The sequence below is a fragment of the Dicentrarchus labrax genome, unplaced genomic scaffold, assembly GCF_905237075.1.
Source record: "Dicentrarchus labrax unplaced genomic scaffold, dlabrax2021, whole genome shotgun sequence".
Lineage (NCBI taxonomy): Eukaryota > Metazoa > Chordata > Actinopteri > Moronidae > Dicentrarchus > Dicentrarchus labrax.
Genome location: NW_026136713.1, coordinates 10219588 through 10243946, shown reverse-complemented (window position 1 = coordinate 10243946; position 24359 = coordinate 10219588). Strand labels below are relative to the sequence as shown.

The following is a 24359-nucleotide window of genomic DNA, read 5'->3' as shown; positions in this document are numbered from 1 at the left end:
TCAGACTTCCTTTTGTTTGAGTTCTAGCTGATTGCTCTCTGGTCAGGCCACTGTGATTGTAAACTACAGATAATACAAATGCAGAATTAAACAGTAATACGTTTTTGATTTTAATTGCAGTCCAATGGACATTTCTGCAGTGTTTGCGCTGGTTTAATGATACACTCTGAAGGAATGACCTGTTCAGTCTGCGTTTTCAATCTGTAGATCCAGGCTTGGCCTTGTGTTGTAGATAAAGTTGTGACTTGACTGAATATCAGGTAACCCAAATTGTTTTTCTATTACAGTGATTTTGGTGTCTACCGGATTTCTTGTGTTTTTAATACTCAATGACAAACTATATCCTGTATCTCTATTCTATCATGGTAGGAGGTAGTTTGTTTTGTTTTCCTCTTTTCAGAGGAGGACAAAGGCTTGTTGAGTCCATCTTTAACTGTATGTTGCATGGTACATTATTGTAATCACCTTAAATCACCAAAATATTTGTAGTTCTGCAGTGTTTTACACGTTTGTATACTTAGTACAAGTGGTTTTTTAAGGGTCGTGGCCTTTTTTCTTAGGCAAGAAACAAAAATGTGTCACTATATTGATCAGATTAAAGTGTCCTGTGACAAAGGGTGATTCCCTCACTCTGTTCTTGCATTTAAGACATTTATTTATATATGACCATCAACTTATCATTTTGCCCCCCTCAGTCCCTCTTGGTATTATGAGTTACTCTTGAATGAAAGAGCAGTGTGCGTGAATTCCCATTATTACAATATTATGAGCTTGTCTTGTATGTATTTGAATTATAATATGTAAAGATGTGCAAGTGTTTTTCATATACAATATAAAAAGAATCAGAACAAGTGGAGGCCAAAGCTGAATATATTTCCCTCCTTCTGGATTTCAATGAAAACGTATTAGCATTAGTATATTTAACAAACATGCATTCACTTCACAAAGGACATAAAACTAGCTGTAGTATGTTCAGACTGAAACAAATAAAGAAAATTCAAAACAGAAATCCAAAAGTCATTGCATCTTGTTATACAGACAGAGCTCTGAGAGAGAATCTACTCTAATGACATAGTTAATATGGTGCGTAGATTACTCCAAACTTGAAGAAGAAACATGATGGACACATGATATATTTTCAGTAGCTTTTAGTTAAGTTTCCCACACACTTTCATCAATATAGGATATAATCAGACCATATCAACAGGACAACAGTAGAAGTAAGAAATCTAACAGTTCAAAAGGGTGCTGGTCTTGGCATTACAAGTAGCTCAACATTTTATGCCCAATATATCCAGAACTCATGCAGAACACCAAGTTAGCATTACATCCTGAAGGGGGACAAAATAAACACAGATACTGGGATCACTGCATCAGGTTACCTCAGATGGTCACAGGAAATACCTGCCTGCGACCATTATTTACCTAGATTAAGTGTATGCAGTAATGTTATGGTGAACATGAGGCTAAGTAACTGACTAATCACTGTGTGAAGAAATACAGCACAGAACCAAGACTGCATTCTCACAGTAACACAACATATGATTAAAAACAAAACATTATTGATTTTATTAATGCATATTGCTTATACATCATAGTAGTTGCAGTGACATATTTATATGCATAACAGTAGTTTTAGGCAGCGCAGGTTACAGTCAATTTGAAGTTGTTCCTTTTTTTATTTTTTAACAGCGTTTTTTGTTTAATCTAACTCACGGTGGCGCTATACACCAACCTTAAGATGTTTGAATTCCTCTATCCTCTGGTGTGGACACATATTATTGTGCTCTTGTGTCTTGATAGGGACACTACCCCGGAATCGCAGCTGATATTCGTGCTATGTGTTTGAACTGTCTTTGTTCGCTTTATTCTTCAACCGGTTAGAAACTCATCGTTGATGATGGATTCGAAAATAATCCTGTTTCAAACATGCGGGTTTTATTTCCTGCTTCTTTTTTTGCATGGCGCGTATGGAGACATGAGCTATTCTTTTCCCGAGGAGATGAAACGAGGATCAGTTATTGGAAATATTGCCAAGGATCTCGGGCTGAAGACGGGTGCGCTGTCCAACCGAAGAGCCCGTATTGACACCGATGGGACTGAGAAGCGTTACTGTGACATTAACCTGAATAACGGAGAACTGATTGTTGCAGACAGGATTGACCGAGAGGGGCTTTGTGGAGAAAAGGCTTCGTGCATCCTACAACATGAGCTCGTGCTGGAGAATCCTCTCGAGCTCCATCGGATTAGTCTCCACATTCAAGATATTAATGATAACGCCCCTCAATTTAACGAAGAATCGATTAATATAGAAATTAGAGAGTCTGCAGACAGGGGAGCTCGTTTTGTGATAGAGGAGGCGCACGATGCGGATGTAGGACAAAATTTAGTTCAACAATACAGCCTGAAAAAGAATGAACATTTCATTTTGGCTTCTAATGGAAACACAATAGAGCTTGTTCTTGATAAAGAGCTTGATCGTGAAAAACAACAGGAGATCAATTTGCTCCTTACAGCTTTAGATGGTGGCTCTCCTCAGAGATCAGGTACTGTAGTCATACACGTCACTGTGCTGGATGCTAATGATAACGCCCCAGTGTTTAGTCAGGCAGTTTATAAAGCCAGTCTGCCTGAAAACTCTCCTTTAGACACTGTGGTGGTCACAGTGAGTGCAACTGATGTAGACGAGGGAGTCAATGGAGATGTGACATATGACTTCGGACATGTTTCAGAGGATGTGAAGAAGATATTTAGCATTGACCGTAAAGTGGGGGAGATACGAATAATAGGCACAGTTGACTATGAAACTACCACATCATTTGAAATACGCGTTAAAGCAAAAGATGGATTAGGACTGTCATCATATGCTAAAGCAATAATTTCTATCACTGACGTGAATGACAACGCTCCTGTAGTCGATTTGAAATCACTGACAAATCCCATTCCAGAGGACACCCCACCTGGTACAGAGGTGGGCATCATTAACGTACAGGATAGAGACTCTGAGACTAACAAACAGGTCCGCTGCTCCATTCAACAAAACGTCCCTTTTAAGTTGGTTCCTTCTATTAAAAACTATTATTCTCTGGTGACCACAGGACAACTGGACCGTGAACTAGTGTCTGATTACAACATTACAATCACTGCCACTGACGAGGGCTCTCCACCTCTGTCCTCCTCTAAAACTGTTCAGTTATCTGTAGCAGACATCAACGACAACCCACCTGTGTTTGAGGAACAGTCCTACAGCGCATATGTGACTGAAAATAACAAACCTGGCTCCACTTTATGTTCCGTTACTGCTCGAGACCCCGACTGGAGACAAAACGGTACAGTGATTTATTCTCTGTTAGCTGGTGAGGTGAACGGTGCCCCTGTGTCCTCCTATCTGTCTGTTAACGGAGACACGGGGGTGATCCACGCTGTGAGGTCGTTTGATTATGAACAGTTCAGGAGTTTTAAAGTCCACGTGATGGCCAGAGACAACGGTTCTCCTCCGCTCAGCAGCAACGTGACCGTCAGTGTCTTTATATCTGATGTGAATGACAACTCTCCTCAGATACTGTACCCCGCCCCGGAGGGCAACTCCTTCATGACCGAGCTGGTCCCCAAAGCTGCACACGGAGGCTCTCTGGTGTCCAAAGTGATATCGGTGGACGCGGACTCCGGACAGAACGCCTGGCTGTCCTATCATATAGTCAAATCCACTGATCCGGGACTTTTCACTATTGGTCTCCACAGCGGAGAGATCAGGACACAGCGGGACATTTCTGAATCAGACAGCATGAAACAGAACCTTATTGTGTCAGTGAAAGATAACGGACAGCCCTCTCTCTCTACCACCTGTTCCATGTATTTACTTATTTCTGATAACTTGGCTGAGGTGCCAGAACTGAAGGATATTTCTTATGATGAGAAGAATTCCAAACTGACCTCTTATCTGATCATCGCGCTGGTTTCTGTGTCCACCTTTTTTCTGACCTTCATCATCATCATCCTGGGTGTGAGGTTTTGTCGCAGGAGAAAGCCCAGACTGTTGTTTGATGGAGCAGTTGCCATCCCTAGTGCGTATCTCCCTCCTAATTATGCAGATGTTGACGGCACGGGAACTTTACGTAGCGCTTACAATTATGACGCATACCTGACAACAGGATCTAGAACCAGTGACTTTAAGTTCGTAACATCTTACAATGACAACACACTGCCTGCTGACCAGACTCTGAGGAAAAGTCCAAGTGACTTTGTAGATGCTTTTGGGGACTGTAATGGTTCTCCTGAGGTAGGCACGTGTTTTGTATCACTTTTCCCAGATTCACATTAGTGAATCACATATTATCTCTCTCTCTCACGGACACACACACACACACACACACACACACACACACACACACACACATGCAGTTAGGGTTCATATGAGTGTCATTTGATGAGTCTGTTGTTGAAAATATAAAACACACATTCTCTCTCTCTGTCTCTCTCTCTCTCTCTCTCTCTCTCTCTCTCTCTCTCTCTCTCTCTCTCTCTCTCTCACACACACACACACACACACACACACACACACACACACACACACACACACACACACACACACACACACACAAAGGCTTTCCCTATTTGTTCATATGAAGCCTCTTTGATGTGCCTGTTGTAACTAATGTATCTGTCCTTGGTGCTGATCACTGATTTGGGCACTATGGCCTCTGTTTTCTATCCTGGTGTCTGTTTCTGGTCTCACTGAGTTTTATTACTTTAATTTCATCATTTACTCATGTTGAAATCAAAAGAAAAATTTTGTATCTCATATTTTATTGTGTTTGATTTTTTTATTTCATTAAAACCTTTTCAATGTCATTTGTAGATAGAGGAACGCAGACATTTATGTTTTGTCACTTATGCCTATGATAAAGACAGATTGAGATACAGTAAACTTTTGTCTATGATACAGGTGAGGTGACTGCCAACAAATGTTACATTGGCACTGAACATTAGTACTGGATGCAAATTGCCAATGTACATTAATCGCTAAGTTTTTAACTGGCCAATAAAAAATCTGTTTCCCTAAACTTTGAGTTTTTGGCTTGAGAGTAAACACACCTGCACATAGACAACTCAGCATCTTTATACGTACAACATAAATTACTAATTCTAATGCTTATTTTAGTGTCAAATTTGATCAACTTTACAAAGCTTAGAAGTGCTGCAGCTTCTTCAGACATCCACTCTCTGCTCCATAAAATGTTATGACCAATGATTAATACATTACTCATCATTCAGTGTTTGTTTTATGTGCATGTTGATTGAAAAGTATATCTACAGTATACAGCCAGACCTGCCAATCATAATGAGGGGAACTTATGTACTAGTTATTGTACAATTTATATCAGTGAGGTGATTTTGTGGGCGGTGTGTTTGCCACAGACTTTGCATGGCGGATTTGATTGTGAGTGTGATGGTGTGTGGAAAGAAGCTGTTTTTGTGTTGGTTGTTTGGGTATAGAGTGCTCTGTACCACAGACCACAGGGAAGAAGTTGAATCAAGTGCAATGACTTCCCTGGTGTACAAATTCTGGACTTTTGTTCACCAGACTGGGATTAATATGCAGGGAGCAAACTCAGTATGGTTCTTTAGAAGTGGATCAGCAGTAACGTCCTTGTTTATAATGTAGACTACACTGTCAACATAGTTCAACTCATGTTGAGGAAACTGTTTGTGGAAACCAATTGCCTTAAACCGTTTAAGTTACTCAAATATATGAAAGATGTGTGATTTGAGTAGTGAGTATTTATTGTTTAGGTAACTCAGGTAATTTAAGGTAGTTGAAGTTAGACTAAACTACATGCAGCATTTCTCCAAACTGATATAAAATGTGTTCAGAATTTATCTGAATAAAGTAACTTAAATCCAAAGCAAATTATTACATGGCCTGTCTAAACAGCTAACATACAATAAAAACTATGTATTATTAATGAATTATACAAATATTAGCCAATTTTTTTTTTTTATGTGACTAACATCAAATCTTTCACTTTGGGGGGTCATTAGAATTTATTTTGATCCATACTTGAGCTTATGATGATTAATAAACTGAAGCAAAACAATTTAAATCCTAATTTATAGATTTTGTGGCTGAGAGATTGTAGATCCCAAACACCTGAAGGTTTCCATGGCCAACATATAGTGTTGTAGTGATCAGCCCCTATGCAGTGTAATACAGTGCAGAGCACCACAAACTTAAGTTAACTGAAAAGTTAAATCGTTGTGTCACAGGGATTTATCAACACATCCCTGAGAATATCAACAAAAATTAAGCACTGCAACATTTGCATAGGTGCTATCCACAGCAAAAACATTGTATAGGATTGCATTACATTGTATAGGTGTTGATTTTATTCTGTCCATTCCCTGTTTCTTCAAACACAAATGTTGAAATATTAAGGGCATAATTTACTATAATATGAATTTATCACAGTCTGATTTTTGGCTGATCTTATCTTGGTCACAGTGAAAAATTATATGAAAAAAATCTGCAAATGTAATGCATGTTTCTTAAAGCATATACTGTTGTAATTATCATCCCAGTCTCTTGGTGACGCTCTTTTATAATGTCTGACTCATGGATGCTATGTCGTGTCTCACTCTATCTGTGCCAGTGGAACTAGAGCATTGGGTTGGAGCCGAGGGCTGTGTAGGCATGCTCATGTTTGGTTGTATATGAGGGAGAGGAGGAGAGAGACTGTGTGTTTCTGTGTTTCTCTCTCTCTCTCTCTCTCTCTCTCTCTCTCTCTCTCTCTCTGTGTGTGTGTGTGTGTGTGTGTGTGTGTGTGTGTGTGTGAGTGTGTGAGAGAGAGAATGAGAGAGTGTGTGTGTGTGTGTGTGTGAGAGAGAGAGAGAGAGAGAGAGAGAGAGAGAGAGAGAGAGAGAGACACACAGAGAGAGAGAGAGTGAGAGAGAGAGAAAGAGAGGAGTTGTGAAATGGGCACAGAGAGAGAGGAATCCAAGCGGACAGCTTCCCTAATAGAGCATGAGTAACTCAGCTAGAGAAGCAGGGAACCGTTGGATTACAGCTGCATTTTCAGTTGCTATTTTTATGTTTAGGATTTAACTATAACGTTGGCAGTGCATCTGTCTCTGAAGGCACCTTCAATAATGGAAAAGAGAAGTAACTTCAAATGGTGGCTTCATTTTTTATGGTTTTGCCTCCTTTTTTGTGTTTCGTTTGGAGAAGTCCGTTATGTCCTTCCAGAAGAGATGCAACGGGGGTCGGTTATCGGGAATGTTGCGCGGGATCTGGGGCTGGGAGTGACGGAGCTTGATGCTCGTCGAGCCCGTGTTGTTGCAGAAGGAACTAGCCAGCTGTGTGAACTGGACACTGCGTCAGGCAATCTTTTGATCAGCCAACGGATAGACCGAGAGGAGCTCTGCGCGCAAGCCAGTGTCTGCACCCTACAGTATCAGCTCCTACTTGAAGATCCCCTTCAAGCATACAGCTTAGTTTTAGATGTTGCAGATATAAATGACAACAGTCCAGTGTTTGCTGCAGGGGAAATACAACTAGATTTAGTCGAATCCACAGTTCTGGGGAGACGCTTTCCCTTGGAGAGCGCGCATGACCCAGATCTGGGAACCAACTCGGTCCGTGAATATAAACTGAGCCCGAATGATCACTTTGCACTGGAAATGAGCACCCAAATAAACGGCAATGCTTATCTGGAACTAGTTCTGAAAAAACCCTTGGACCGGGAGGCAAAAGCTGAACATGTACTGAAAATCAATGGAATTGACGGGGGAAATCCAGTCAGATCAGGAACTGCTTCTATCCACGTCCGTGTTTTGGACGCCAATGATAATGTCCCAGTTTTTAGCCAGCGAGTTTACAAAGCTTCTGTGCCAGAGAACTCGGCCATAGGGACTGCCATAGCAACGCTGAATGCCACGGACTTAGACGAAGGTGTTTATGGAGACATTACATACTCTTTCAGTCACCTGTCAGACAAGATGGGGGGAGTTATTGAAATTAACCCCCTGAGTGGAGAAGTTCGGGTGGCGGGTCTTATTGACTATGAAGAGGCTAGTACGCACGAGCTGGATGTTCAGGCTAAAGATGGTGGTGGTCAGGCTTCTCACTGCAAGCTTATAGTTGACATCATCGACGTAAACGACAATAAACCTGTCATAGAGATAAAGTCAGCCTCTCCTAACGTGGCCGAAGACTCCAAACCAGGAACTATGGTTGCTCTGATGAATGTTTATGACCTGGACACTGGGAGTAGTGGGCGCGTCACCTGTACAATCTCAGACAATGTTCCGTTTAAATTTGTATCAGAGGTCAAAAACTATTACATGTTGGTGACTGACGGGATACTAGACCGAGAATTTCAACCAGAGTATAACATCACAATTACTGCCACTGATGCGGGTTCTCCCTCACTCTCTAGTGTAAAGGTTTTAACAATAATGGTTAATGATATAAATGATAACCCTCCGACTTTTAAGCAGAGCAAGTACGATGCCAACATCTTGGAAAACCAACCTGTTGGCACGTTTGTGATGAAAGTGAACGCAGAGGACATTGATGACGGGTCTAACTCTAAAATACTGTACGAAATATCAAGGGACACAAACTCAGAAGTGTCCTCCTTCCTTACCATAAACTCAGAAACGGGGGAGCTCTTCACATCACGCCTGTTTGATTACGAACAGTTAGTCCACTTCCAGATTAAGGTGACAGCTCGAGATGGAGGCGACCCTCCACTCTCCACCACCTGCACTGTAAACGTTTTTATTAAGGACCAAAATGACAATACACCTGTCGTCCTATATCCTGTCCAAACCACAGGGTTCATTGCTGAAGATATGGTGCCAGCTGAAGCACCTAGAGGTTACCTGGTTACTAAGGTGGTAGCTGTGGACGCCGACTCTGGGCATAACGCCTGGCTTTCCTACAGAATAATCACAGCAACGCGGCCTAACCTGTTTATTGTCGGTCTGCATACAGGAGAAATCAGGACTGTGCGAGCATTCATGGAGGACGATGAACCGAAACAAACTGTTACAGTTTTAGTAACGGATAACGGGCCCGAGTCTCTCTCCGCCACTGTTACAGTCAGTATAGCAATTGGAGACGGGCTGCCTGTTTTAAACGAACTCTTTGAGTTTGCTGACGAATCACAGGACAACGATAACTTAACGCTCTATTTGATTATCGCTCTGGCTGGCGTTTCCTTTCTTTTCATCCTTTTAATCAGTGGAGTGTTTTATTTTAAGCTCTGCCGGCGTGATTATGTTTACCGTTCAACCGCCGCTAGTCTCCCCGTTTTCCCCACGGCCTACTGCACCCCTAGTTTTACAGATATAAGCCGTTGTGGGACGCTGCTGAAAGATGAGCGGTACGATTCATTCTTAACCACTGGGTCGTGGAGAGGCGATTTTCGCTTCAGCTCAAACACAGACACTGACACACTAAAGAAAAGAAGCGCAGCTTATCAAAAAAGCACCCTAAGGCGCGCTAGTACAGATAGAGCTACTCTGAAGGTAAGGGTAGGCGCACCGTATATCTGGTCAAATGAAAATCTGCCATAATATAGTGTAAACACATGTTGTAAAATAATCCCCGTGCAGTGAATTTATTTGGACCCTCTGACTTTCAAATATTTCATAATTACATTCGTTTTTGTCCTGGTTGTATAGAATTACTGGAAAAATACATATTGTGACAATGTATATTTAAAAAGTCAACATTTTTCTACAGGGGTACTTGTGCATGTCAATCAATGTTTTGTAATGTTCTCTTTGCATATAACCTAAACCTCATCCCCTCCACGACCCCAGCTTGAACATACAGACAATCTTATCTATCTTCGGGAATATGTTTCCTTTGTGAGAGGGATATAAATACATTTAATATGGTTAATGTGTCTCATTTCCTTCATTTGAAATGCATGGTGGACTTTTCTGGCTACTCTCACTGTATCTTCTGACAGTAACGCAGTTGAGGAAATGTAGTCCTAGCTATTTATCTTTTGTTGGCCTTGGTCGTGGCATATTTGTTTTTGCCTCTGTTTATGTATTTGTGTATAACAGCCTTCATACTTTTAATTATTGTCCATTTTTTAGTGGAGTACACTGCAGCCAAGTTTTGATGATGCTACTTTATGATCTCAAAAAATAACACGATTTGTGGTGTGATAGAGACATAATAAGAGCTTTGCACTGCTATTAATTGAACAGTATGTAAACAGACTACGACTGTATACAGATGAAAAATAAACTTGATGTTAAATAAAACTAAACATCCTCTCTTCTTACATCTCTGCTCTGGCCCTCAAATGTGTACGATTCAATGATACAAAGTACTTACACTGATCAGCCATAACATTATGAGCACTGACTGGTGAACACTGATTATCTGGTTATCATGGCACCTGACAGTGGGTGGGATATATTAGGCAGCAAGTTAACATTTTGTTGATGTGTTAGAAGCAGAAAAAATGGGCAGCGTGAGGATTTGAGCAACTTTGACAAGGGCCAAATTGTTATGATTAGATGACTTGGTCAAAGTGTCTCCAAAACTGCAGCTCTAGTGGGGTGTTCCTGGTCTGCAGTGGTCAGTACCTATCAAAAGTGGTCCAAGGAAGAAAAAGCGGTGAACTGGAGACAAAGTCATGGGCAGTCAAGGCTCACTGATGTACGTGGGGAGCGAAGACTGGCCCATGTGGTCTGATCCAACAGACAAGCTACTGTAGCTCAAACTGCTGAAAAGGTTAATTCTGGTTCTCATAGAAAGGTGTCAGAACACACAGTGCGTCACAGTTTGTTGTGTATGAGGCTGCATAACATTATGACCACCAGGGTGCCCAGGTGGTCATAATGGAGGATGATTCCTTTTAAAAGCTCAGCTATTGTATAAAATCAGCTGGGCCTCTCTTTCTTTCTTTCTTTCTTTCTTTCTTTCTATATATAATATTGTTTTTTGAAATTAGCAGTGGAATTAAAGCAGCATCAAGACACAAATGCTCAGGACATACAACAGTAAAAAAAAGAGAGATAATGATATAAACAACAGAAAACAAAATAATGTTATATCTATAAAAGTATCGTAGTTTGAAACTGCACTCAGGTCAGTGGTTAGAGTATTATATAACAATTAAATGATGATGTGTGTGTGTGTGTGTGTGTGTGTGTGTGTGTGTGTGTGTGTGTGTGTGTGTTTGTGTGTGTGTGTGTGTGTGCTTGCTTTCCTGCCTGCCTTCTACTGACTATGTCATGGTAGTGAAGCAGAGAGGTTTTGGCAGCAAAAGAATTCCGATGTGAATTCATGTGTGTTCCTGTTCGTGTTATAGCTGCAGGCTCATTTGTGCTCCTAATTTCCGCCATGGAAAGAGAGAGAGAAAAAAACAAGCAGTGTTTAATGTTTTATTATTTTCTGGGTCACAAGAGCAGTTTTTAAGCAGTGTGGTTGACAACATTGGAGAATCATAGAAAAGTATGTAAATTTAACAGCATGACTGATTTTAATTGCAAGCATCAGAGAGTTTTCAGTGTTTTTAAATATTGAGGGTAGCTTAGTTTTGTTTAATGGGAATGTCTTGTGCACAGCAGGCTATTAAATGTTGGGAAACATAATGTGTTTAATTATAGGAGTGGGATAGCAACACCTTTGAGCTACACTTTGTGTGTATTTGGTTATAAGACAGAGACAGTATATTTCATAAGGCATTTCTGTAGACATACATTTCTTTTTCTTGACACTTTTTAAAAAATGATTTGTTGTCAGGGTTAATAATTCATCATTGTTCTAAATAATAACATCAAAGGTGGTTAAAAAATATAGGAAGCATAGTGACATATAAGTTTAGTGTTCGGAAACAGACGTATTCAGCATTAGGTTAAATTAGAGGAGAGATGTGTCTTCCTATGGCAACAATCCTACCTACCTTCTGAAGACTCAATTAAAAGAGGAACACACGGCACGCAATTTTATTATCAGTGTTCTGCAGTGAGCTGGAAATGGAGCAGAACAAAGCTAAGCAGGTTTAAGCTTTAGCTTGGTTGACAATATCTTGTTTTTATTTCCCCAAAAATAGCTAAATGAATTAGGAAACATACTGGTTTCAGCAACTGATGAACTTGGAGTAGCCCTTACTTCTTTGGGCTGATTACACAACAAGACATATCACAGTGTCTGATATTTCACTGGATCAAACCATTATATTATACATTATTTCACTGTGGATATACAAATGAATGTAAAATAATGTGACAAGAGATGATCCATTTCTGTTTATCAGGATTCATACTAACAGTTTTCCTTTTTCTCCTTTCTTTCATGGTGCACTCTTCGAATGAAACTTCCATTTTGATGCAGCAGGTAAGATAATTATCAGTTTTCTTTCTCCTTGAATCTCACACAGTACACGTATATAGACCTACCATGCATACGTATGCATGTTAGTATTACATCAACACCATACCCAACTCCCACAATCAATATGGAACACAGCTGACCCTGAATGAGTTTCTATCATCCATCTCTTTCTTTTGCTTTCGCTCTTTTCTTCTGTATCTCTTTTCCAACATACACAAACTGTATTGAAACAAACAGACAAACCTAACATTATGAATGTTTGTAAGGCACATATCTTCTCCGATATTGCTTTAAAAGTAATTTTCATGCAAGGCTGAAATGGTTGCTATTAGTCTTGTAATGCAGGCAGCTGTATTGCTCTTATTTGTGTGTGCCATGTGCTTACACCCTAGGCTTTAAACTACATTAATATTAATAATCAAGCTGCTTCTGCGCAGCCACTGCCTGAATAATGCACAATCATGATGTGCAGAATGTTATGCTCTGCAGCAGTATATGCTAATATTATGTGTGAACATGGGGACGATGCATGGCACTACTGTGACCCATTTAAGTGTAGGCATCCCTACCTGTGCAGAAATCAAGTTTTAGCTGCATGGATAAGAAACGGTGTGAAATGTGTCAGTATTTGTTCGTGCTTGTGGATGAGTGTTGCAGTAGTTTCATATTAGATGTTTAATTCCACTGCTCAAATGTAGGTCACTGGACTTATCAGTCAGATTGGATCAGCAGAGAAAAGATTATCTATCTATCTATCTATCTATCTATCTATCTATCTATCTATCTATCTGATCACTCTGTATTGTCTTACTTTATGTGTATTCCCAAGCTTACCCACTTGTATTTTTAACCATAACGTTTCACTCTTGACTCATACTGACTCTCAGACTGAGAAAAACAAAGGAGATATTGAAGAATTGAAGGTTCATTTAAAGGTTGGACATGAAGGGTGTGTAACGTTTGGATACAGTAGATTACACAGAGCAGACAGAGCATTGTTCCACACAAACCGATGATGGTGTTGTTTTACTTTACCACTGTTGGTGGTGCTGTTGCCTAAGCAGACTGTTTGTCCAACACCAGCTTTACCACAAGTCACCGCCCGTCTGTGAGGAAAATAGAGGATTGTTTTGTACTCGCTAAGACTCTATGGAAGGTGGCATTGTATGGATTTGATTTAAGATCACAAAACATACGGTCTATGCTGTGAGCGAAATAGGAGGCCTCTTTCCCTGTACGGATAACTGTAATTTTGGATCTGACATTTTTTGGGGAAAATGGATTTTCTGAAGAGCAAAGGCACCTCACTGGATTGGAGAGTCTCCATTTTGATTCTCTGCGTTGTTGCTGCGGTTAGCGGACAAATTCGTTATTCTATACCTGAGGAGATGAGGAAAGGGCTGTTTGTCGGAGACGTTGCTAAAGACCTGGGCTTGGATGTTAAAAGGTTGGTTTCTGGTCGGGCTCGACTCGCAATAGATGGCGATCACCAATATGTCGCGCTCAACCAGAACAAAGGGCATATCGTTGTCAATGAAAGAATTGACAGAGAAAAATTATGCGCCAAGAAATCCCCCCTGTAGCTTTAGTCTAGAAATTGTCCTCGAAGATCCACTTGAATTGTTTTCCATTACCATCGAAATACAAGATGTAAACGACCATGCCCCTGCTTTTCCCAAAAGGAAATTAATTTGGAAATAAGCGAATCGACGCCCACGGGGACTGTATTCCTTCTTGATAGCGCAGCTGATCCAGACGTGGGAATAAACTCGCTGCAAAGTTACTCTTTAAAAGCAAACGATCTTTTTGTTCTCAAACAACACACGCGAACGGATGGTAGTAAGTATGCTGAAATGATGCTTCACAGTGGTTTGGACCGCGAGAGACAAAGCGAGCATACGCTCATATTAACGGCTGCAGATGGTGGAGAACCGCAGAGGTCTGGAACAGTAAAGATACATGTAACTGTTCTGGACGCAAACGACAACGCACCCGTTTTCACACAGTCTGTATTCAAAGCATCTGTCTTGGAAAATGCTTTGCGTGGCGCAGTTATTGCCAGAGTCAGTGCCGTAGATGCGGACCAGGGTTACAATGGTAACATCACATATTCTTTCACCCACCTAGAGGAGGATTCCTCCTGTCCTTTCGAAATAAACTCGTACACCGGAGAGGTTAAACTCACCGGTGACATTGATTATGAGGTTTCTCCAAATTACGAAATAAATCTTCAAGCAAAAGATCCATGGGGTGTAGTCGGCGCCAGCAAATTGATAATTGAGATTGGAGATGTGAATGATAACCGTCCAGTTATCACAATGGCTTCATATTCGGGTAAAATTTCAGAGGATTCTACTCCGGGCACAGTTGTGGCCTTGATTAGTGTTCAAGATAAAGATTCCGGTAAAAATGGACAGGTGCATTTAAATATAGATGAAATTCTCCCGTTCAAAATTAAATCGTCTCTAAGAAACTATTACACATTGGTCACGGAGCAAGTTCTGGACCGAGAAAAGCTTTCTAAGTACAACATCACTCTCACTGCCACAGATGAGGGCTTGCCCGCCTTATCAAGCAGCAAAACCGTCGTTTTAGACGTTATTGATATTAATGACAACGCACCGGCTTTTAGCCAAAGTGTTTATAGCACTCAGGTAATGGAGAACAATTCTCCTGGTGGCACTCTGTTGCAGATCCACGCCACCGATCCAGATCAGGGTCAGAATGCGCGCATGTCGTATTTTCTTATTGACGGTGATGTTAGTGGAAATCCGGTCTCTGCATATTTCTCCATTAATACAGAGAGTGGAGTCATTCAGTCTTTGCGTTCACTCGACTATGAACAAGTCAAAGAGTATAAAATACGAGTTAAAGCACAAGATGGAGGCTCGCCACCACTAAGTAGTAACACAACAGTTATTGTGCGTGTCCAGGACCAGAACGACAACCCTCCTCAGGTTCTGTACCCAGTCCAGACTGGTGGCTCTCTGGTGGCTGAGATGGTGCCTCGTTCAGCAGATGTGGGCTATCTGGTCACTAAAGTGGTGGCTGTTGATGTGGACTCTGGACAGAATGCCTGGCTCTCCTATAAACTGCAGAAAGCCACAGACAGGGCGCTGTTTGAAGTGGGCTTACAGAATGGAGAAATAAGAACTATCCGCCAAGTCACTGATAAAGATGCTGTGAAACAAAGACTGACTGTTATAGTGGAGGACAACGGGCAGCCCTCTCGTTCAGCTACAGTCATTGTTAACGTGGCGGTGGCGGACAGCTTCCCTGAAGTGCTGTCGGAGTTCACTGACTTTACACACGACAAGGAGTACAATGACAGCCTGACTTTTTACTTAGTGTTGGCTTTGGCTGTAGTTTCCTTCCTCTTCATCACGTGTTTAGTGGTTATTATATCAGTGAAAGTCTACAGATGGAGACAGTCTCGCGTCCTGTATCACTCCAATCTCCCTGTGATTCCATATTATCCTCCACGTTACTCAGACACTTTGGGGACAGGGACTCTCCAACACGTGTACAATTACGAGGTGTGCAGGACGACTGACTCCAGAAAGAGTGACTGTAAGTTCGGCAGAGCTGGTAGTCAGAACGTGCTGATAATGGACCCCAGTTCTACAGGGACGATGCAGCGGATACAGAGTGAAAAGAGCATCCTGGATGAACCAGATTCTCCTCTAGAGGTTAGTTAAATAAGCCAGCTGGGTCTATGTGCGTTTTTTATCTATCTATCTATCTATCTATCTATCTATCTATCTATCTATCTATCTATCTATCTATTATTGCATTGATAAAAACTGCTGCTTCATGATGTCATTTTCAGCACCATGGACAGCGTAACAGTTTGCATCACCTTATAAAATGCTGTCTGTTAAAGCCTCCATAGATGCAGCTTTTTAAAAGCACATCCTCATGAATTAATCTTACACAAATTTTATTATGTAACTTTGTTTTATTAGTAAAATGCATTTTGATGGAAACTAAGTTTTCCAACGATGTTCAAACTTCAAATCGCAAAGTTTACTGCCAAAGTTTTCACTTTGTTGTTTATACAGTAATCTCGTATGATATGAAAGGATGCTGTCTGATATAATGGCCCTCGGAAAAGTTGATGTAAGAATAAAATAACGTTAAAATAATGTTGTGCTGCTGAAAAGCATATTGCATAACCTGAATCCTCCTACAATTCTCTTCAGAATATTAAATGGACTAGCCTTCTCTCTGTCTTTTCAGTGTATATTATTGTTCAACTTGTCCAAACATAATTGTTGCTATCAACTTATTTATGAGGAGAGTGCATTAATTCCACATCAGTCTTAATGAGAGTTTGTAAACTGTTGAATCACTGGGAATCATTAACATGGTCTTAGAATTCAAACATTCATATTTCCCTTAAAAACAACAATTATATATATATTTTTTATTTTAAATAAGTTGTCTAGTTTTTTTCTTTCTGGTCCAGTCCACTGTTTGTGAATATTTTCAGAATGAGATTTCATTTTCAGTTATTTTTGACAGAGCGTTTCGTGTTCGACGTAATTTTTTATGATATAATATGCTGATTTGAAACGTGTTTTAGCTTCCTTAATAGTCATTCCAAAGTGATTTCCAAACGAGGTGTGTTCAGTTTGTCTATATACAAGTCTAAGTATAGCAGGGGCCTCATTTGTTGTTCACCTTTTAGGCTCTTAGAGACGCTGTTGGTCAGCTAAATATTTTCTGTGTTCTGTCGTCATTCAGTCCATCCCCGATTGACTACACAGTGAAGAAGGCTCTTTCTGTTTTATCGAGGTTCAGAGCGAACGTGTTCTCACACACTTGCATATAAACGTTGAAGACGTGTCTAGGTGTTACCAGGAAACGGATTTCACAACCTGATTTACCGTCATATCAGTTGGATTTTCATTCTTTGTTGCCACGATGGCAACACGAGGATTTCTCACCAGCATATCCGCAAGATGGCTATTGTTTTATGGACTGCGACGGCAAATAGGACTGTTTATGTTGCTGCTTCATGTTGTTAACATGGTAGGTGGTCAGATTCGTTATTCTATACCAGAGGAGATGAAGAAAGGCTCTGTTATTGGTAACGTTGCACAAGATCTTGGTTTGGATTTGAAAAGGCTTCGTTCTGGGCGGGCCCGTATCGTGACCGGGGAAAATATCCAGTACACCGAGCTGAAGACAGACAAAGGGATTCTCGTCGTGAATGAGAGAATAGACCGAGAGGAGCTTTGTGGAGACGTAACGCCGTGTAGCTTCAGCTTTGAGGTTATTTTAGAAAATCCAATCGAACTGCACAGAATAACTGTGGAGGTTTTGGATATAAATGATCACGCTCCCGTCTTCCCAAATAGAGATACTCCTATCCGCCTCGAAATAAGTGAATCAGCTGTAGTTGGAGTTCAGTTTCCACTGCAGAATGCAGAGGATCTAGATGTGGGGCAAAATGCGCTACAAGATTTTGTTTTATCACACAACGACAATTTTATTTTGAAGCAACATGCAAATCCAGATGGCAGTAAATATGTTGAAATGGTGCTCCAGAAGCCTTTAGATAGAGAGCGACATCCACATTTGTCTTTAAAATTAATCGCAGTGGACGGAGGAACTCCACAGAGATCAGGTACAGTGAATATAGATATTACCGTGTTAGATGCCAATGACAATGCTCCGGTTTTTAACCAATCCGTGTATAAAGCATCTGTGATGGAAAACACGATGAAAGGCACTAGTATTGTTACAGTAAATGCCACAGACGCGGATAGCGGTTCAAATGGACTTATTACTTATAGTTTGTCTAAAATGAAAGGAAGTGCAGCAAATAAATTCAGTATTGATGAAATCACAGGAACAATTTATGTGGCTGGTCAAATAGATTATGAAAAGGACAGAAAATACGAGGTGAGGGTCGAGGCAAAGGATCGGGGTGGCTTAACTGGGACAAGTAAAGTTATATTAGATGTTTTTGATATTAACGACAATGCCCCAGTTATAAATATTATGTCATTTTCTAGCCCCTTGTCTGAAGATGCACCCCCTGGTACAACAATTGCTGTTTTGAACATAAAAGATGCCGATTCTGAGAAAAATGGGCAAATCAAATGTTCTATTGATGGAAAACTTCCATTTAAGATCGAATCATCTTTAACAAACTATTACAATTTAATCTCAGAGCAATATTTTGATAGAGAATCTGTCTCAGAATATAACATAACAATAACAGCCACGGATTTGGGGTCTCCCCCTCTTCCCAGTTCAACAAAATTGCATCTTAAAATATCTGACGTAAACGACAACCCACCATTGTTTGATAAAAACAACTATTCTGCTTATATCACAGAGAATAATTCCCCCGGAGTTTCCATATTTGCTGTTAGTGCGCGAGACTCTGATTGGAATCAAAACGCGAGAATCTCTTATCTTTTAGAGGAAATACAAGTCAGTGGTAGTCCAGTTTCTACTTATGTGTCTTTAAACTCTGAAACTGGAGTCCTTAACGCGGTCCGTTCCTTTGATTATGAGCAAATTAAACGGCTTCAGTTAATCGTCAAAGCTCAGGATGGAGGCTCCCCTCCTCTCAGTAGCAATGTGAGTGTGAAAATAATGATCCAGGACCAGAACGACAACCCCCCTCAGGTTCTGTACCCAGTCCAGACTGGTGGCTCTCTGGTGGCTGAGATGGTGCCTCGTTCAGCAGATGTGGGCTATCTGGTCACTAAAGTGGTGGCTGTTGATGTGGACTCTGGACAGAATGCCTGGCTCTCCTATAAACTGCAGAAAGCCACAGACAGGGCGCTGTTTGAAGTGGGCTTACAGAATGGAGAAATAAGAACTATCCGCCAAGTCACTGATAAAGATGCTGTGAAACAAAGACTGACTGTTATAGTGGAGGACAACGGGCAGCCCTCTCGTTCAGCTACAGTCATTGTTAACGTGGCGGTGGCGGACAGCTTCCCTGAAGTGCTGTCGGAGTTCACTGACTTTACACACGACAAGGAGTACAATGACAACCTGACTTTTTACTTAGTGTTGGCTTTGGCTGTAGTTTCCTTCCTCTTCATCACGTGTTTAGTGGTTATTATATCAGTTAAAATCTACAGATGGAGACAGTCTCGCGTCCTGTATCACTCCAATCTCCCTGTGATTCCATATTATCCTCCACGTTACTCAGACACTTTGGGGACAGGGACTCTCCAACACGTGTACAATTACGAGGTGTGCAGGACGACTGACTCCAGAAAGAGTGACTGTAAGTTCGGCAGAGCTGGTAGTCAGAACGTGCTGATAATGGACCCCAGTTCTACAGGGACGATGCAGCGGATACAGAGTGAAAAGAGCATCCTGGATGAACCAGACTCTCCTCTAGAGGTTAGTTAAATAAGCCAGCTGGGTCTATGTGCTTTTTTTATCTATCTATCTATCTATCTATCTATCTATCTATCTATCTATCTATTATTGCATTGTTAAAACCGCTGATTCATGTTGTCATTTTCAGAACCATGGACAGCGTAACAGTTTGCATCACCTTGTAAAATGCTGTCTGTTAAAGTCTCCATAGATGCAGCTTTCTAAAACCACATCCTCATGAATTAATCTTATACGAACTTTATTATGTAACTATGTTTTATTAGTAAAATGCATTTTGAGGGAAACTAAGTTGTCCAATGATGTTCAAACTTCAAAGCGTAAACTTTGCAGCCAAATTTTCACTTTGTTGTTTATACAATAATCTCGTATGATATGAAAGGATGCGCTCTGATATAGTGGCTCTTGGAAAAGTTGATGTAAGAACAAAATGATGTTAAAATAATGTTGCGCTGCTGAAAAGCATATTGCAGAACCTGAATCCTCCTACAATTCTCTTCAGAATAGTAAAGGGACTAGGCTTCTTTCTGCCTTTTCTGTGTATATAACTGTTCAGCATGCCCAAAGAGAATTGTTGCTGTCAACTTATTTATGAGGAGAGTGCATTAATTCCACATCAGTCTTAATGAGAGTTTGTAAACTTTTGAATCACTGGGAGTCATTAACATGGTCTTAGAATTCAAACATTCATATTTCCCTTAAAGACAAGAATTACATATATGTTTTATTTGAAATAGGTTGTCTAGTTTTGTTCTTTCGGATCCAGTCCACTGTTTTTTAATCGTTTCAGAATGAGATTTCATTTTCAGTTATTTTTGACAGAACGTTTTGCGTTCGAAATATTTTTTTTATGATATAATATGCTGATTTGAAACGTGTTTTAATTTATAGCTTCCTTAATAGTCATTCCAAAGTGATTTCCACGTGAGGTGTGTTCAGTTTGTCTATATACAAGTCTAAGTATAGCAGGGGCCTCATTTGTTGTTCAACTTTTAGGCTCTGAGGGACGCTGTTGGTCAGCAAAAATATTTTCTCTCTTCTGTCGTCATTCAGTCCATCCCCGACTGACTACACAGTGAAGAAGGCTCTTTCTGTTTTATCGAGGTTCAGAGCGAACGTGTTCTCACACACTTGCATATAAACGTTGAATACGTCTCTAAGTGTTACCAGGAAACGGATTTCACAACCTGATTTACCGTCATATCAGTTGGATTTGCATTCTTTGTTGCCACGATGGCAACACGAGGATTTCTCACCAGCATATCCGCAAGATGGCTATTGTTTTATGGACTGCGACGGCAAATAGGACTGCTTTTGTTGCTGCTTCATGTTGTGAACATGGTAGGTGGTCAGATTCGTTATTCTATACCAGAAGAGATGAAGAAAGGATCTGTTATTGGTAACGTTGCACAAGATCTTGGTTTGGATCTGAAAAGGCTCCGTTCTGGGCGGGCCCGTATCGTCACCGGGGAAAATATCCAGTACACCGAGCTGAAGACAGACAAAGGGATTCTTGTCGTGAATGAGAGAATAGACCGAGAGGAGCTCTGTGGAGACGTAACGCCGTGTAGCTTCAGCTTTGAGGTTATTTTAGAAAATCCAATGGAGCTGCACAGAATAACTGTGGAGGTTTTGGATATAAATGATCACGCTCCAGTCTTCAAAAATAAAGACAGGCCCATCAGTTTTGAAATAAGTGAATTAGCTGCAGTCGGAGTCCAGTTTCCACTGCAGAGTGCAGAGGATCAAGATGTGGGGCAAAACGCTTTGCAAAATTATGTTTTGTCACCAAACGACAATTTTATTTTGAAACAGCATCCAAATCCAGACGGAAGCAAACATTGTGAAATTGTGCTCCAGAAGCCTTTAGACAGAGAACAGCGTCCCAGTTTGTCTTTAAAATTAATCGCAGTTGACGGAGGAACTCCACAGCGAACAGGTACAGTGAATATAGATATTACCGTGTTAGATGCTAACGACAACGTTCCGGTTTTTAACCAATCCGTATATAAAGCATCTGTGATGGAAAACACGATGAAAGGCACTAGTATTGTTACAGTAAATGCCACAGACGCGGACAGCGGTTCAAATGGACTCATTACTTATAGTTTGTCTCAAATGAAAGGGAGTGCAGCGGATATATTTAATATTGATGAAATCACAGGAACAATTTCTGTGGCTGGTCAAATAGATTATGAAAAGGACAGAAAATACGAGTTGAGGGTCGAGGCAAAGGATCAGGGTGGCTTAATCGGAACAAGTAAAGTTATAATTGATGTTTTTGATATTAACGACAATGCCCCAGTTATAAATATTATGTCATTTTCCAGCCCTGTATCTGAGGATGCACCCCCTGATACAACGATTGCTATTTTAAACATAAAAGATGCCGATTCTGAGAAAAATGGGCAAATCAAATGTTCCATAGATGTAAAACTTCCATTTAAGATCGAATCATCTTTAACAAACTATTACAATTTAATCTCAGATCAGTATTTTGATAGAGAATCTGTCTCAGAATATAATATAACAATAACAGCCACAGATTTAGGGACTCCCCCTCTTTCCAGTTCAACAAAGCTACATCTTAAAATATCTGACGTAAACGACAACCCACCATTATTTGATAAAAACAGCTATTCTGCTTATATCACAGAGAATAACTCCCCCGGAGTTTCCATATTTGCTGTTAGTGCGCGAGACTCTGATTGGAATCAAAACGCGAGAATCTCTTATCTTTTAGAGGACACACAAGTCAGTGGTAGTCCAGTTTCTACTTATGTGTCTTTAAACTCTGAAACTGGAGTGCTTAACGCGGTCCTTTCCTTTGATTATGAGCAAATTAAACAGCTTCAGTTAATCGTCAAAGCTCAGGATGGAGGCTCCCCTCCACTCAGTAGCAATGTGAGTGTGAAAATAATGATCCAGGACCAGAACGACAACCCCCCTCAGGTTCTGTACCCAGTCCAGACTGGTGGCTCTCTGGTGGCTGAGATGGTGCCTCGTTCAGCAGATGTGGGCTATCTGGTCACTAAAGTGGTGGCTGTTGATGTGGACTCTGGACAGAATGCCTGGCTCTCCTATAAACTGCAGAAAGCCACAGACAGGGCGCTGTTTGAAGTGGGCTTACAGAATGGAGAAATAAGAACTATCCGCCAAGTCACTGATAAAGATGCTGTGAAACAAAGACTGACTGTTATAGTGGAGGACAACGGGCAGCCCTCTCGTTCATCTACAGTCATTGTTAATGTGGCGGTGGCGGACAGCTTCCCTGAAGTGCTGTCGGAGTTCACTGACTTTACACACGACAAGGAGTACAATGACAACCTGACTCTTTACTTAGTGTTGGCTTTGGCTGTAGTTTCCTTCCTCTTCATCACGTGTTTAGTGGTTATTATATCAGTGAAAGTCTACAGATGGAGACAGTCTCGTGTCCTGTATCACTCCAATCTCCCTGTGATTCCATATTATCCTCCACGTTACTCAGACACTTTGGGAACAGGGACTCTCCAACATGTGTACAATTACGAGGTGTGCAGGACGACTGACTCCAGAAAGAGTGACTGTAAGTTCGGCAGAGGTGGAAGTCAGAACGTGCTGATAATGGACCCCAGTGCTACAGGGACGATGCAGAGGATACAGAGTGAAAAGAGCATCCTGGATGAACCAGACTCTCCTCTAGAGGTCAGTTAGGATAATATATCTTTCTTTCTTTCTTTTGTCCATTCATCTCTTTTCATCTTTTTAAATTGCATTGATGGAGAACAGCTGAATACTGAACTGTCATTTTCAGCACCATGGACAGCATCACAGTGGCTCAGTTCATAAGAATTGTCCTTCTGCAACCCCCCTTTGCAGTTTCAGCAGTAGTTTCCAACTCTATTTCATGCAAAATATGTTGATATTAATGTATTTTACTTTTCCAAAATATAATAGTACAGCACAGCTAAACAGCCAACCTTTTTCATTTAGTTAATATACTATCTGCACATGGATTTCTCAGTTAAAGTTGTAGCAAGCATCAGTCATTAACATATTAGTACTTATTGTATATTGCTTATTCTGTATTGCTTGATTCATCAGAATCTCTCATGGCATGTTTTGATCGCATTTGCTGCACTACATAAAGTTCAAACTACTTCCTACATTTGTGCTGTTCACCACTACTTAACATAAGAACAGTTACATATGACTGTAGATTACAGGAGAGTGTTGTACCTATATTATTATTGCCTTTATATTACAACCTCAAAGTGATTTAATTGTTTTAATGGAAGGGTCTGATAGAGGGGTCAATGATGCAATTTTGAAATAAACGTGTTTACATTTTTATACTGGATTGCTTGTGTAGAATTTCCCTTTAGTTGGACTGTGTTTTATGGTAAGTTGATTCTTTTTTGGAGATTATATATTATTTTAATTTTATTTTTGTAGTTCTCCTGCTTACTGTTTGCAGTCCTAAAATATGCTGTGTTGTATGGGATCACTAATTATGACGGCCCCTGAGTACTAATGAATCTATCATATGCTAATTAATGTATTTGTTTCAACTTTGACGTCTCTGACTGTTGATGGTATTATTCCTCTCTATAATGGGAACTGCCAGTATTCAGTTTCTATG

At 40.6% G+C, this 24359-nt stretch overlaps 5 protein-coding genes across 5 annotated transcripts; all 5 read left to right on the top strand.

The window, feature by feature from the left end:
• Positions 1-1792: 1792 nt before the first annotated feature.
• Positions 1793-5063, top strand: LOC127374257 (protocadherin beta-16-like). The gene has a single exon (XM_051419405.1). The coding sequence runs from the start codon at positions 1898-1900 to the stop codon at positions 4319-4321; it is 2424 nt and encodes an 807-aa protein (XP_051275365.1). The 5' UTR covers positions 1793-1897; the 3' UTR covers positions 4322-5063.
• A 1908-nt stretch (positions 5064-6971) lies between these two features.
• LOC127374251 (protocadherin gamma-A6-like) lies at positions 6972-10276 on the top strand. The gene has a single exon (XM_051419399.1). The coding sequence runs from the start codon at positions 7147-7149 to the stop codon at positions 9577-9579; it is 2433 nt and encodes an 810-aa protein (XP_051275359.1). The 5' UTR covers positions 6972-7146; the 3' UTR covers positions 9580-10276.
• Positions 10277-14035: 3759 nt separating this feature from the next.
• On the top strand, positions 14036-16144 carry LOC127374272 (protocadherin gamma-A8-like). The gene has a single exon (XM_051419421.1). It carries the CDS (start codon positions 14218-14220, stop codon positions 16060-16062), a length of 1845 nt encoding a protein of 614 aa, XP_051275381.1. The 5' UTR covers positions 14036-14217; the 3' UTR covers positions 16063-16144.
• Positions 16145-16645: 501 nt separating this feature from the next.
• LOC127374238 (protocadherin gamma-A10-like) lies at positions 16646-19750 on the top strand. Its single transcript, XM_051419390.1, has one exon. It carries the CDS (start codon positions 17291-17293, stop codon positions 19748-19750), a length of 2460 nt encoding a protein of 819 aa, XP_051275350.1. The 5' UTR covers positions 16646-17290.
• An 847-nt stretch (positions 19751-20597) lies between these two features.
• On the top strand, positions 20598-24229 carry LOC127374237 (protocadherin gamma-A11-like). The gene has a single exon (XM_051419387.1). The coding sequence runs from the start codon at positions 20972-20974 to the stop codon at positions 23429-23431; it is 2460 nt and encodes an 819-aa protein (XP_051275347.1). The 5' UTR covers positions 20598-20971; the 3' UTR covers positions 23432-24229.
• Positions 24230-24359: the final 130 nt, after the last annotated feature.